Genomic DNA, 16,790 nt, shown 5'->3' with positions numbered 1-16,790 from the left:
GGGGCTCTTTTATTTCTGGTCCCTCCACTGAGGCAGAGGGGACGTGCTTGGAAAGGGTGGCAAGCACAGAGTGTAAATCCAGATGTAGGTCATTGGGGGATGAAGCTCGGTGGGACCTTTCGTTCATGAGCAGGGACATCATCTTTCTCTCTGGCAGCCGGAAGTGGTCTCTGTAGGACCAGAGAGAGAAAGCTGGCCACTGCACAACTCCAGAGGGCAGTCTTCCCTGAACCTCCCAGGCAGAACGAGGAAATAATAGCCCTGAATAACAATACCAGCAGCGGGAGCTAAGGTTTATTGAGTACTTGAATCAAGTCAGTACTGGGCCAAATGCTTCACATGCCTTACTTTACTTCGTCCTCCACAACACCGCTTTGAGCTAAATACTATTTCCCTGTTTAACAGATGAGCCTTTTGAGGTGAAATGACCTGCTCAAGGTCACCTAACAGTAAACGCTGGAGGTAAGCCTTTCACTCTGGAACCTGTAATTTACGCATTATGTGGGTCCAAACTCTAAAGCCAGGTTCAAATCCTGGCTGCATTTGGACCTCAGGTTACGTAAATGGATGAGCATAATCCCAGAATGAGCTCCTACATCCATCACGCTTTATACCTCTAGCACTTCTGACATGGGGCTGCAAAGCTGCTTCAGATTGTTATCTAAATATTGGGGAGCTGGTCTATGTGTTTGCTCAGATAACTAATGTCATGAGGGTTTAAAAAAAGTGCTCCATCCTGTAACGAATTAACAAATTTAGTGAGTCCAGATCTAACATACCAATACTGACCTGCCTTGGGGGAAAACTTTCAGGACATGCCACCTAGATAATCCAGGATGATCTCTTCATAAATCCTTAACTTTGCCACATCTGCAAAGTCCCTTTTGCCATGTAAGGTAACATTCCCAGGTCCCAGGGACTAGAAAGATATCTGGGTATCTTCGGGCCCCGTAACTCAGCCTATGACAGTGCCTATCATTGTCCCCCTTGAACAAAAAGATGCTGCTTTCTCAAGGGATGGCCTAGGAGCACCAGGCTCGGCTCAGAGGTTTCTTCTGCCCTGTCAGCAGCACTAACGTATGCTTCCAGAAACTCTCTTGCCCCTTGACCTCATTCGTACTGTGCCACGGTTTCCAAGTTCTTTTGAACTTTCCTAGCAAAATATATTTCAGCAGTAAAGTAATACTTAAGGAAACAGAGGAAGTGCCCTCTTGATTAGAAAGAAGGTAATAAAGTAAAATTAAAAAGCTTGTACTTTGGAGCCAGATTTGAGCTCTGGTTTTATCACCTATCATCTGTGGATTCTTTTTTTTTTTTTTTTTTGGCTGTGTTGGGTTTTCGTTGCTGTGCGCAGGCTTTCTCTAGTTGCGGTGAGTCGGGGCTACTCTTCGTCGCAGTGCATGGGCTTCTCATTGCGGTGGCTTCTCTTGTTGTGGAGCACGGGCTCTAGGTGTGTGGGCTTCAGTAGTTGCAGCACGCGGGCTCAGAAGTTGCGGCATGCAGGCCCTAGAGCACGCAGGCTTCAGTAGTTGTGGTGCGTGGGCTCAGTAGTTGTGGTGCGTGGGCTTAGTCGCTCTGCAGCATGTGGGATGTTCCTGGCCCAGGGATTGAACCCATGTCCTCTGCATTGGCAGGCGGATTCTTAACCTCTGCGCCACCAGGGAAGTCCACATCTGTGGATTTTTGGTTAAGTTTCTTAATGGGTCTAAGCCTCTTGGTTTTTTTTTTTTTTTTTGGGTTTGTTGTTTTCTTTTGTCTGTTTTGTTTTGTCGTTCGTTTTTTGAATAGTGGTAGCAACCCATTAAGAGCTGTACACTTTAAATGAGATAATTCATGTAAAGCCCATAGCATAGTGCTTGTTAGATATTATTTTTAGCAAAACCAACTGTTTCATTTCTCTATTCTAGCATTTTCTTCTTATTAATAGTTTCACTTTTTAAAATGTAAGATCCACAAGCTTATGAAATTATTTTACTGATCTTGAGAAGAATTTTTTCCAGCTTTATGAAGATGTAATTGACATATAACACTGTGTAAGTTTAAGGGGTACATGTAACAATTTGATATATGCATATATTGTGAAACGTTTACCACAATAAGGTGAGTTAACACATCCATCACCTCACATAGTTACAACTTTGTGTACTGTGTGTGGTGAGAATATTTAAAATTTACTCTTTCAGCAACTTTCAAGTACGCAACACAGTATTGTTAACTCTAGTCACCAAGCTGTACATTAAGTCCCCAGAACTTATTCATCTTATAATTGGAAGTTTGTACCTTTTGACCACCTTCACTCATTTAGAGCCCTGCCCATGACAATCACTAATCTGTTCTCTGTTTCTATGAGTCTGGTTTTGTTAGATTCCACATGTGAGTGAGATCATGTGGTATTTGTCTTTCTCTGACCTATTTCACTATGAGCATAATATCCTCACCATCCATCCATGCTGTTGCAAATGGCAGGATTTCCTTCTTTTTTTCTGAATAATATTCCATTTGTTGACCTGAAACAAATAGACTGCCAGATATTTCTCCAGCAAAGATGGGTTTATTTGGGATCAGCAAAGGATTGCAGTTTGGGGTCTCCAGCCATGGCAAGCCACAGGGCAAGGGAAGGAGCAGGCTTTAATAGAGGGAAAAAGAAGCTGCGAGGGCTACAGTAAACAGAGTCCATGGCTTTTCATTGGCTGAGTCCTTGCCAGGAATGAGGGGGAGTCATTATTCCTGCGGGGCTCTGCTATGGGTGCAGGAGGTGAGAGCTCCTCCTCTCGTTTCCCAGCTCTATTTGATTGAGGTTTCTGTTTATTAATACACACACACACACACACACACACACACACACACTATATATATATATATATGCCACATTTTTATCCATTCATGTGTTAATGGACACTTTTATGTCTTGGCTATTGGAAACAATGCTGCAATGAACATGAGAGTGCAGAAACCACCATCTCTGAGATTTCATTTTGATAAAGTTTTATTTTTTTAAGAGTCAAGAGTAAATCATTAAAAAAAATTACTTGGACTTTGCTACGTAGACCAAAGAGGGTTTGAATATGCATTTTATATATTTAAATTCTTAACAAAAAGTAAAGCACATAGGGCTTCCCTGGTGGCGCAGTGGTTGAGAATCTGCCTGCCAATGCAGGGGACACGGGTTCGAGCCCTGGTCTGGGAGGATCCCACCTGCCACGGAGCAACTGGGCCCGTGAGCCACAACTACTGAGCCTGTGCGTCTGGAGCCTGTGCTCCGCAACAAGAGAGGCCGCGATAGTGAGAGGCCCGCGCACTGCGATGAAGAGTGGCCCCCGCTTGCCACAACTCGGGAAAGCCCTCGCACAGAAACGAAGACCCAACACAGCAAAAATAAATAAATTAATAAACTCCTACCCCCAACATCTTCTTTAAAAAACAAACAACAAAAAAAGTAAAGCACATAGAGCAAAATCCATCTTTTCAAGTGTACACAGTACCATGAATTCTGACAGAAACATGCAGTCATGTGACCACCACCACAATCAAGATAGGAAATATTTCCATCACTCTGAAAAGTTTCCGGGTGCCCCTTTGCAGTCAGTCCTCTTCCCCCAGCCCTGGCCCCTGGCAATCACTGATCTACTTTTGTATTTTGTTGACCTGAGACATGGAAACAAAGTAAGTTGCAGGGTATCTTCTGGAGAGTTCAACTTCGGTTCTACAACTTAGTAAAACTCTTCCTACGCCCTGCTGTTGATGCTGTCAAGGTCTAAAGCTAAAAAGATTCAGAGGCGGACCTTATTAGGATTTACCTCAACTTTTCCAGGAATCCTGGGAGGTCCTGGGCGTGACCACAGTTGGGGCTGAAGCAGAGACAGCAGGTGCCTGTTCTGGAGCCCTCATGACACTGTTTACAGTTATGTAGACAGGACAGTGTCGAGACTGATGCCCCAGATGTTGGAGGCATCAGTGTAAAAGGAAGACCGTAAGATACAGAGAGACAGTAGTCAAGGTGCTGCCCCTTTTACCTGCACTTCTCCCACCCGGGCCCACACCCTCTGAATTAGAACCTTTCTGTCTCTGCACTGTCTGTGCCATCTCATTTTACACTTTATTTCTCTAATATAACTGGAGGGGACTAGATTTGTATATCTTCCTTCTTTATTAAAACTTTTGTTCATCTTAAACAAATACGTCTTGGGAGAAACTTACTGTTCTGCTTGCTGTGAGAGGTATTTAGTATTAGACAAGGCAAGTACAGTGAAAATGTGATTTAAGGTCAAGGATAATTCCAACTACCCGTCTGTTGTGTAATTGTACTTAAGGGCACTAATCTGTGAGCTTCTGGAAAATGAACACTGCATGGTATTTATTTTTGTATTCAAAGACCTATCACAGGCCATGGTGACGTCTAAGAAGAGCTCACTGTGTATCTGATGTACTTCATTTCTAATCCTCAGGACAAATCTGTGGGGTAGGTCTTATCCTCTCAAACATCAGCAGAAGCTTCAGGAAGTGCCTTTCTCATTGGAATTGGAAGCAGTATGACTCTTTGCGGTATTATATTTTCACATTGCAAGGATGTGGAGAGATTGAAACCCTCATACATTGCTGGTAGGAATGAAATGGTGCAGTTACAGTGGAAATTGGTTTGGCAGTGCCTCAAAAGTTAAATAGAGTTACCCTATGACCCAGAAATTCTACTCCTAGGTATATACCCAGAAACTTGTACATGAATGTTTGTAGTAGCATTATTCTTAATAGTCAGAAAGTAGAAATAACTCAAACATACATCATTTGATAAATGGGTAAACGAAGTGTGATATATCTAGTACTGTGGTCGGTTCTCAGGAAGTACTCAAAACATGGATGTTTCTTTTCACTCCAAATCTAGGAAAAGGTTACGAAGAATTGCTTTGTGCACTTGGCTAGCATCTCTCATGGCAACTCATGAACTAGAGAAATGGAAGTTATGTTGTATGGTGAAATCTCCATTGAAAACAGCAATGATGTAAGTTCCAACCCAAGGAAAGTCATAAGAACCCAGTGACGCTGAAATTCACACAATGCACAATAACAAAGTCTATATTTAAGGTAAGTAAAGACTAGATCTAAAAGCCAAATTAGTTAAGGAATTTCTATGTTCTTGAAATCAGAGCTCAGCAGATGAGAGAAATATAGATATTCAAGTGAAATTTGATACTGTAGTGAAATTGAGAAAAGTTTTTGAATATTGTTTATGTTACTCTAATTTTTTAATACAAATAACTTCTCTGTATTTCTTTTATTTATACTCGCTCAACATATGTTACGAAGTCCATGGCGTGTAGCCACATCTTTCTTGGTCTGGGGCGCTATGGAAGTTCACAATTTTGGCCTTTTTATAATAAAATAAAGACGTCTGTGCCAAGATGCCACTCTACCTTGGTTTAGTGAATCTACTTTTCATTAAGATACAGCCACAAGTTGCCCTGTAATCAAGAAAACAGGACAATGATTACTATAAGAAATATGCTCTTAAAGCTCTACTAATATACAAAATGCATAACACTCAGCGGAGGGGAGCTCGGAAAAAAGGTCATTTTTATTTGAAAATGAGTCTGTAATAATCACAATTAAAATTTATTTCAACCTCTTCTTTCTTTCTTTAGTTTAATCCTTACAGTAACCCTTAAGCCTGGATGTTAGCCCATTTTTCAGATGACACAACAAGGCTTAGTGAGATCAAGTGATTTATTGTTATAAAACTCCTAAAGTAGCAGAGCCAGGAGTCAAACTGTGATGTGTCTGACTTCAAAGTCCATGCTTTCCCACCACACTCTATTATTTCTCCTTAGTAAAGCTTACATATCCCTTTTTTGGAGGATATTAAGCTTCTTTGGGCTTTAGTTGCCCTCCAGCACGTGGGAAAATCCACTCCAATTGACATCTCGGTATCGTTACTTGAAATCACCCTGTGAATTCTTTTCAAGGTACTTCATGATCAGTAAACCATATGTGCCCTAGATTAGCACAGGGCAACTTAGTCTTGTCATGTTCTAGCACTGGTTTCTAAATTTTATTAACTCTCAAAACCCTTTGTTCAAATGAAATCTTATAGGAAAGCCCAAGACATAAACAGAGCTGCTGCTGGAAGAGAGAAGGGTGAGCAGTGCATTGATAACCTGACCATCATCAACTGTAGCCACATTTATGGTTTACCGAGCACTCACGCTGCACTTAACTGTCACTATTTTAACTCACTAATCCTCATTAACTCTCATTTAATCCTCCCAACCACTGTTGTTATTCCCAACCTAAGAACCCGCCCATGAGTTAGGCATGTCTTACTCCGTGGGTGACGGAGAAGCCTACCACCCTTGCTTCATGGAACTGGGAAGTTGAGGGTGCCAGGCCAAGTCTGGTGCAGTTGCTCAGAGACATCAGGCTTCTTTTATCCTTTCCCCAAACCCTTAAAATGAGGCTTCTCTCCCTCTGGATGTTGAGGATGCACATTTGCTACAATGGAAGAACTAAGTGATCTAAAAATTACTAGGTTCTAGGAGACCCGTGAAGACTTTTCTCCAGATTCAGTCACTGTGGTAATTTCCTCAGGCCCCAAGCGCAGCACGATCTTGTTTCCTGGGTCTTGGAGCTCCCTTCAGCTCATCACAAGTGGGCTGCTACTGTTTTTTCTCCCCCTTTTCTTGCTCCCCTTTTGGCTTTGAGCTGCCGGTTCACTTCCATGATGATCCAAGGGGAAGTGGCCGCATTCAGAAGCACCTGGGAAGCACATCTTCATGATCTTTGGAAACCATGAATCATTTTGGACTTTTCACATACAAGATCTGATTTAATTCAAGCTTCAGAGATGTTCTCTGTTTAACATTCAGACAATGACAATAATAGCAAAGATGTAGTCCTTACAATGAGCCAGGCACTGCTCCAAGAGCTTTACATGCATTAATTTAATCTTCCAACAGCCCTATTATCCCCATTTATAGATGAAGAACTTAAGTACAAAGTGATTAAGGGACTTGTTGAAGATTGCATGATAGGAAGAAGCAGGACAGGCAATGTGGCTCCATTGTTTTTATCCACGATGTTGCCTCCAATAAATTAAAAAATATTTTACAGGTGGGTTTCTCTGGTGGCGCAGTGGTTGAGAGTCCGCCTGTCGATGCAGGGGACACAGGTTCGTGCCCCGGTCCGGGAGGATCCCACATGCCACGGAGCGGCCGGACCTGTGAGCCATGGCCGCTGAGCCTGCGTGTCCGGAGCCTGTGCTCCACAGCGGGAGAGGCCGCAACAGTGAGAGGCCCGCGTACCGAAAAAAAAAAAAAATTTACAGGTTATGATAACATGTTGAAATAAACTTAGTTGAAAAATAACTGCTAATTGTTAACATTCATCAAATGCCTAAACATGCTTATCTAAATTTGCATCAATGCTATGATTTCTCATTCAAATATGCTACGGCAAATTGTTACACTATTGTATTTCTAATCAACTAAGATATGAACAATTAATGTACGTGACGTGACAGAGGAGCTAATTTGATAACCTTTTAGCAAATGAGCTTCTTACTGGGACTGTAGCACTGTTTTTCTGCTTAAAATATTAATTCTGGCAACTTGGTGTTTCTTATATATCAGGTACTGTCCTGGGGTCGATTACAGATGTCACAAATTCTTTGCTCCATCTACCATGGAGAGTGGAGTCTGTTTCTCTTTCTGTGGAATCTGGGTTGGCCTTAGTGATTCGTTTGACCAACAGAACGTGGCATAAGTGACATTTTGGGCCTTCGGAGACTAGCTCGTAAGAAGCTTCTGCAGAGATGTCTATCAATTTTTAAACAAGGGCCCACTTGAGTAAAATGAGTCCCATCAAGTTGCTGTCATCTTCTGCCTGGAGTTCAGCAGGGTGAGAGGGAATGGCCAAGCAGCTTGACTGGAGAGCAGCAGGCAGGTCACCGCTGCCAGCATTACTGGGTCTGTGGTAGGGACTCGATAAACACCTTGTGAATTCAATCTGCTCGTTCTTCCTTTATTCTTTTAACCTGTCGTATGCATTTATTTCCAGCTTAACGGTGGATGCCGGTGGTAAGCAGTAGTGGCAGCCAAAACCCCAAGAGCTTGTTGGAAGACTCCCCTCATCACGTGCTTATGTTCTCAGTCCTAGCGAGTGACACGAGCTGAGGCAGGGTTGTTGCCCCCAGAGCTCGTCTGACACAGCCCCTTGGTTCCCCCCACTTCCTTTATACCAACACTGGAGGTCTGACAGACAGACGGATAAGACAAGACAAAGTACAGGAGGGAAGATCTAAATGACACATGATAAATCTGAGTAATATCTATTAAAATCTATATCCTGTAAACAGAGAATATACTTTTTTAAAGTGATCCTGGAAGATTTTAAAATTAAGAAAAGACAATAAACTCCCCACAGTAAATATAATACACATAACATTCTCTGATCCTGATGCTAAAACATAACAACTAATAAAAGAATCGGAAAACAAAACCACTACCCACACCAAACTGCCATTATCTGGGGGAAAAAAAACAGCAAAGAAAAAGGGAAAAAGCCTTCTTTCATACAACTTGTTGGTTAAGGAGGAAATAAAAACTGAAACTTCAGAACACTTAGAATATAATAGTAATGACAACACTAGTTCACCTAAGTGATTCAGCTTAAGCAGTACTCAAGTCCACACCTTAAATCTCATATTAATAATTAAGAAAAATAAAAATGATTAAACTGAATGCTAACTCACGGAGTTAGAAAAAAACAACAGAATAGACTAAAAAAAGCAAAAAGTAGGAAATTTAAGGAAATCAATTAATTGGAAAACAGAAAAATAACAGAAGAGATGTTCAAAGCATACCACTTGGGGGAAACAAGCAAACAACAACAAAATAGGTCAACCATTAGCTATCTTAATTAAGAAAACAAGGGAGCAAGCATAATACCTAATAAGGGGGAAAGAGCCATAGGCAGAAAAGAGGAGGGTAACTTTGCTCACCTCTAGGCAAATGAACTTGAAAACATGGACAAAATGGATGGTTGATGATCCTAGCTAAGACATAGAAACTACACAGACCAATTACCGTAACAGATACTAAAAGAGCTGTCAAAGAGCTATTGCTGAACAGCCACCAACACCAGATAATTTCACTGAAATTTTAAGGAAGAGAAAATTCCAATGCTGTGCAAACTGTTCCAGAACTCAGGAAAAGGAAAAACATTTCCAATTTACCAGCATAAAATTAATAACAAAACTTCTTAAAGATAGCGTGCACGTGAACACACACACACACACGACTAACTGCACTGATGAATACAGATACAAATATATTAAATAAAATAGGAAACATAATCTGGAAATATATTAAAAGAATAATACATATGGTCAAGTAGAGTTTATTTCAGGAACGCAAGGATGGTTCAAAATGACAAAATATATTAAAAGGTCAAAGGAGAAAAATTGTATGATCATCTCCATAGAAAATGAAAAGGCATGTGATAAAATTCAACATGCATTCTTGACTAATTTATTTTAAAATAGGGATCAATGGATACTCCTTAACGTGATTAAATGTATAGATCTCAACCCAGTTCATTATAGCCAATATATTTTAACATTATTCTAGAAGTACTAGACAATGCAATCAAGACATAAAGAGGTATGCAAATTGGAAGACATGACTGTATAACTGGAAAACACAAAAGAATTAACTGAAGTACTACTACATACCATAAGAAGATGAGAGTCTGGTAGCTGGGTAGAAAACTAACATAAATAAGTCATTAGCTTTCATATATACTAAAATCAGACTAAATTATAAACAGAAAGGACTTCCTTAATAATGGTAACAAAAATAATAAAATTTCTAAGAACTCTTGAAAAACATGTACAAGATCTCTGTAAAGTAAAATGCAAAGCATCTGTGAAGGAAACAACAAAAAAGACTTGAACAAATTGGGAATCATTTTTGGATAGGGCACCATGGTTTAGATAGAAGCTTTAACATGATAATGACGTCAAATTTCCCCAAGTTGACCTATAAAAGTAAAACTGTCCAAAAAAAAAAAATGTACAATGGATTTGTTTTGTGGAACACAAAGGGTTGATACTAAAGTTCAAATGGAAAAATAAGCAAGAATATTTGAACATTTAAAAATTACTGTTATTAAAACAGTGTAGGACTGGTACAAAATAAGAAAGGCAAGTCAATTGAACAGAATGGAACTAGAGTCTAGAAATATATCCACATAATATGAAAATCTGCAATATGATAAAAGGGCCATTTCCAATAGCAAGGAAAGGACAGATTTAATAAACAGCCTTGCAGGAACTAGGTAGTTACCTAGGAAGAAAAACTGGAGCCTTAAATTCAGGATAGATCAAATTTTTAAATGTGAAAAGTCAAATAACAGAAATACCCAACTGTACTTTTAACATTCAACCAGTAGCAGATACACTTTTTCCCTTGAAAAAAAGTGCAGAAAAGGAATGCATAGTATGTTACAATTTGTATTACATCATATAGCATTTATACATATAGATACATTTATGTATCTATATGGTATTTCTGGAGGGTATACAAGAATTTGGTCTTGGTACCTATTTCTTTGAAAGGGAACTAGAAGATGGCTGTCAGGGATAGGAGAGAGACTTAATTTTTTTACCATTTGAATCAAGAAGATGTATTAGTTAATTAAACAAAGAAATTAAAATATATGCCAGAAAACAAAACAAAAAACCTATACATAATAGTATATAATTAGTAGGATCTAAACAAGGTTAATTTGGTAACCCAAATTCTGCCAGTAAAATATTGTATAGGGGTCTAAAATGTATCTGAAAATAATATAAAAAGAGAACTGATAGAGTTACTGACTCTTATAAGACACATCAATTAAAAGGCAGGTTTTTCAAAGGCAAAATAATGTCCAGGTCCTTAGGGATTTCTTTACGCTTGAGAACTGGTGTAAGCTACTACTTTACTATAAGGGAGTTAAGAAAGACATCCCCTCTTTAATTTTTCTTCTAGACACACTGCATATTTCATGGCCTGAATCTGTATATGCACCAAATGAACAAAAATAAAGAGAAACTTTGATTTCAAGTACCTCAAGGCAATACAAAAGTACCTCAAGGCAATACAAAAAATACAAAAGTACCTCAAGGCAATACAAAAAAAAGAAGTCATTTTAATTTTTGATACATATTAAAACATTTCAGTCAGTTCTTCCTGACAGCATAACACGACAAATACACAAGACCTCAAACATGCTTTAAAATGACATTCAGCAAAGTATTTAAAATGTAATAAATAGCAATAATCGCACACAAATACATTTTTCATACTCAAACATTAAGCTACTAAACAGACAGCTAAAGAATAAATAAACGGGAACTGACAATAAAAAAATACGCGGGGTTTTGCAATTCACTTTACTTAAAAAAGGGAGGTGATCTGAATGATTTCTTAATTTGCTTTTCAACATGTAGCATGATCCTCCCCTTATGAATAAAATATATTGAAAAAATCACTTTCTTACTATAATGCAGTTTTTAAATACAACAAATAAATATAAAACCAGCAAAGCAACCTCAAGTTGTAATAAAAATGCCCCCTCACGCTCCCCCTGTAAGCTATGGAAATATATAGTCATTATGATAGCAAATAATAGTATTTAAAGTGATAGTGCTTCTGCACTAAACTCATCTGAGACCTTGATATGATTTTAGTGCAAATCCCTAGGGTCCAATACAAGCATAACCCTGTATCAGGGAAAGACATTACCAGTTGGAACTTATCTTGTACAATTTTTGTACATATTTTATAAAGTTCAAGATTTAATGCATAGTAGAATATCTTCATCCGCTTAATTCTGTCCTTAAATAGAGATAAAAAAAGAAATGACTTGGGCTTTTTACCATTTGGTTTGTACCATATTAGAGTATTAAAGTCAACATTAGAAAATTTATAAAAGAGTTTTGTTTTTGCCATTAATTTATCTAACGCTATCTAAATTTCACATCATTGCATGTTAAACATAAGAGAAAAAATTTTAGACAAAGGTTTTTTCCCTTTGACAAGCTCATATTATGAAATCTAATAATGTTTAGACAGATGTTATACAAATAAAAACAGGTGAGAATAAGGACTTTTTCTCTTTTTATATTAACAACCTTAACATCTAGTATATTAAGTTACAAGATGTATTGGCAAAAGCATAAAGGGTTCAATTAAAAGAAGGTATTATTTTGAACAAAGAAACGTTTTAACATAGGATAGATAGAAACTGACAGTCAAATGAGTTTCAGCAGCCATATCTCTACTGCGAACTACAGTACCGGGATGAAAACAATTAGAAACAAATGGAAGAACATTACTGAACAATTTGAATACATAATGCATTTTTAGCTGCTAAAATAGTAAACTCTAACGTTTATAGAGTTACAGGTGTTTAATTTAACCATGCAGGCTAACATATGATAGTAAGAAATCACCCTGCATCTTTTCTCTTTTTAAATTAAAACTAGTTTAATTGTAAAGTTACAAAACAATGAATGGATATTGCTCCAACTTGTATCCAATCTCCCTGATGGGATTCTTGTACCTAACAAAGTAACAAAGCTTCATCATCACTTGTTTCATTTTTCAGCGTTGCTTCTAAGCAAGAGTCTGGTATCTGGGCAGTGTGGACAATACCGCAGCGCTCACAGGGGCCATCGCGATTACTTGGTCTTACTCCAGGGTCTGCTGCACTATATGGTTGTCTGAACCTTTGCCCTTGATCGGAGGCAAGATCAAGAAGAGGTCTGGAGCAATCATTCACATCAAAGTCTGAAGCTCCTTCAGAAACTGGAATTAGCATTTCGACATCATCATCTTCTTCTCTTCCACTTACCCCATTATCAAGTTGTCTCAAAGGGCTCTGGTTCTGACTTACGGAGCTTGATCGCCCTAATGTAAAACGTACCCAACGTAGCCCCTGAGTCATACGACTTAGCGCACTCGTGAGCTGGTGACGCGCCGGACTCACACTTGGGGGTTCCGCGCTTGTCACATCCCGTCCGGTCTCTGTGTGACCACCTCGGGTATTCTGAGTGGAGGAACTTCCACTTGCTCCCACTGTTGCTTCTACAGCTGTCGTGGGAGGGACTTTTTGAGGCAAAGGAGCTGCAACCCCGCCAGATGCTCCTACCGTATCTCTTCTCTCATTTTCTGTGTCTGTGTCGTCAGATTCCACAGAAAACAAACTTCTGTGAGTATGATTTCTTTCAGGTTCTCTGCTGGTACTCTGACTAGGGGCAACCTCATCCCCATCTGCTGAGACCAGAGCCAATGACCCTGAATGGCGTGATCTTGCAAAATTAAAAATACGATTCCAGATGTTGCTGGATCTGCCTGCCATAGGAAGTCTGATTGAAGTAAATCCGAGCTGAGACCGTACAGCTAGCCTCAGGTTTTCCAAAACAGAAGCCTGCAAAAAAAAAAAAAAAAAAAAAGAAAGAAAGAAAGAAAAGATCTTAAGACAGCTAACAACAAGGTATTAAGATGGAAAACACCCTTCTATTCAGCATGTGTTGTGGATGAAAGTTCTATTACTCATTTTATGGTCTATGGAGGATGAATTAAATTCTCTCGATACAGGTTCACCTCACTCCAGAATCTAACCTATAACTTGAACCACTGTTCACTGTGTTTAAGATTTTCTTGATACCTCATTTTATATATGAACTTTAAAATGATGTTTAATGCCAATTACAACTGCAATTTTGTTTCAAAACTTCACATGGTAATCCAATCCTAGAAATGCACCAAAGACGGAAAATAAAATTATATGATACTTCTTTAGCTCGGAGGATAGAAGAATCTCTACAATAATTCTCCAAATGACCTAAAGGAGTGTGAAAACCAGGCTGTTTGTTTGTTTTTTTGTTTTAACACAGAACAAGTTAGACTTGATCTACAAGGTTGAAACCTTCCAAAACATGTAAAAATTATATCTCACAGTTGGTTCTCAAGGATTTGTTGAATGAGTGGATATTGAGGATTTATTTACATTGGCATAAACAAAGGAATTACTGTATTTGTAATGCAGCACAGGAAACAAAAAGCCAAAGAAATTAATTTGTTTATAGCACTATTCAATGGCATGAGACATTTGGGTTCCTTCTCAATCTTAAAGATTTAAGTCTTATTTTCTACAGCTTCATGTTAAACATAAATTATAACCTTATTCTTTGAAAATTGGTGATTTTTAATTAGTGCATATGGGAAGTGACCATATTGCCCAACTGAAAGAAAAATCATCTAGATTTTCTTTTTTCTAGGAATGACTACTGGATTTAAAAAAAACAAAACAAAACACTACAGTATTTACAAAAACAGTCTTTAAGCTCCACCTAGTGGTTATAAAAAGGAGTAATCAAACTTGGACCAAACACAGCTTTCATCAATCTGGCATTTAGTATTTAAAACACAGTATTTCCAAGAAACAATGGTGAATTGATATACTCCCTTTCAAACGGTGATGCAGTTTCCCTCTGCCAAATGAATGGCTCTTGCCTTTCCCCCCACAGAAAAAAAGAAGGGAAGAGAATAAGAAGATGTGATAACATATGTTTTCCATCTCTGTTTATGACTGGTATTGAAGTAAATCCAAGCTGATACTGTACAGCTAGCCTCAGGTTTTCCATATAGATTTGTGATTTCCATATACACCCTTTGAACACAATCCCTGGAATATAACTCACAGAAAGCTAAGAAGCTACTATCACAGGAATCTTTCATAGTCTAGCCTTAGTAAATAACAGATTGTCAATAAGAAATCTGAATATCAGCACATAAAATTTACTATATGAATGAGTAAGGTTTTTCACCAATTGGGAATGTAACTATAAACTAACTGAAAAAAAAAAAAAAAGTGGCTCACATCTCTTTGAACTCCATAGATTTGGTCCTCCTCATTTGGCATTCACGTTCTAAGGCTTTGTGTGAGCACTGTCATTAAATCCAGAAATGAATACAAGGCTCTTCAGATATCCTCCCCTCTTATGCAGCTGCCACCCACCATGCCTTCAGCACACTTCAAAGCCATCTTTAACAGTACAGTCTGTCAGTGAGATGAAGCTCTCTACTGGCTTCAAAGTCTGTTTAATTAAATGATTGCCAATTTAACATTAGATTCTACAAGGGGATCTCATGATTGTTTTAGGAATAATTTTATGTACTTCTTCAGTTTATGAAGCAGAAGAAAAGCATTCTTCAGAAAGGATTGCTATTTTGAATGAGTTGGTAATCAGAAGGTTATTTTTCTTTTCTTTTTTTTTTTTTTTGCGGTACGCGGGCCTCTCACTGCTGTGGCCTCTCCCATTGCAGAGCACAAGCTCCGGACGCGCAGGCTCAGCGGCCATGGCTCACGGACCCAGCAGCTCCGTGGCATGTGGTATCTTTCCGGACTGGGGCACGAACCCGTGTCCCCTGCATCGGAAGGCGGACTCTCAACCACTGCGCCACCAGGGAAGCCCTATTTTTCTTTTTAAAAACAAATAAGGAAATTTGATAATTTATTACCAAAAGTTTCAAACATAAGAGTGTAATCTCATTAACTGAATAAAATCTAGTTTCCCATTTACAAACATATTTTATTTTAAAACTTTGTTGAAGCAGAATTCCCTCACAAGGGTAAATTATAACCCTACAAAAATGCTGTACTAGGTAGTAAAGAATTGAAACCTTACCCAAAGTGAGGTCTGACCTTTGCCCTTTACTTCTGGGATGAGACCTCAGACCTTGGAATGTCATCTTTGACAGGAGTGTCATTGCGTGGAGACTTGGGCCAGCCAGAGAGTAGCACTGCGTTTTAGGTGGAGGCTCTGAGCCACACCAATGTGATGTAGCGTGGGAGTGCTGAGTCAGCAGAATCAGTCAACCTCTGGAGAGGCTGGAGACTGGGATCAGCCACGTGTGCCATTAATCATGCCTATGTGATGGAGCTCCAATAAAAACCCTGGACACCGAGTTTGGGTGAGCGTCCCTAGTTGGCAATGTTTTGTGCATATTGTCACACACCCGTGTCGAGAGAATAACACTGTCCTGACTTTATGGAGAGAAGACAATTGGAAGGGTCGTGTTTGGTACCCTGCTGAACCCTGTCCTACGCGTCTCTTCCTTTGGCTGATTTAATCTGGATCCTTTCCCAGCAATAATAGTTACACCAGATTATACTATTAAGTAAAACAGCTTTCAATGAGTTCTCAGTCCTTCCAGTGAATTATCAAACCTGAGGATGGTTTGGGAGCCCCTGAACTTAAAATTGGTTTTAGAAGTAAGGGCTGTCTTGTGTGGACTGTGCTCCCTCGAACTTCACAGTTGACTAACCTCTTGAAGGTAGCCTCAGGGTATAGAGGTGGGGTGATAGATGGTGGAGTGGGTGGATGGAATTAACCATCCTCTGAATTCCTACCTAAAAAGAACCCTTCCCCACGGCAGGGACTACAATACATAAAAACCACAATGTAGGGTTTTCCTATGTTGCAGACAAAATTCCAACCAGTGGAAGTTCTGAATTACTTACTTAGCAAATTACATCAAATTCTCACAAAGATTTCCTAAAAGACTCGAATAAGATGACCGACTGTAATTGGAAACCTATTTACCAAAAAGGAAATGGTCTTTCATCTTGAACAGAATTAAATTACTGGGAAAACAATGTTCATCAATTTTTCTTAATTCTGATACTGGGAACAATTTTTAGAAATGTTTCTGGATAAATTTACATTCTAAATGTAGAAACCTTAATGC

The 16,790-nt window shown here is 39.0% G+C and overlaps 1 protein-coding gene across 2 annotated transcripts in view; it reads right to left on the bottom strand.

Annotated features, from left to right (window-relative positions):
- Positions 1-9,826: 9,826 nt before the first annotated feature.
- Positions 9,827-16,790, bottom strand: part of LRP12 (LDL receptor related protein 12) — an 85,459-nt gene continuing 78,495 nt past the window's right edge. For both annotated transcript variants that reach the window (XM_079901895.1, XM_079901896.1), the window contains one exon: positions 9,827-13,464. In XM_079901895.1, the coding sequence (XP_079758021.1) occupies positions 12,598-13,464 (867 nt within the window). In that variant the 3' untranslated portion in view covers positions 9,827-12,597. The remainder of the gene's footprint in view (positions 13,465-16,790) is intronic.

This window comes from Stenella coeruleoalba, assembly GCF_951394435.1.
Source record: "Stenella coeruleoalba genome assembly, chromosome: 17".
NCBI lineage: Eukaryota > Metazoa > Chordata > Mammalia > Artiodactyla > Delphinidae > Stenella > Stenella coeruleoalba.
Note: the sequence above shows the minus strand (reverse complement) of the source record. Positions and strands in the feature narration are given on the sequence as shown.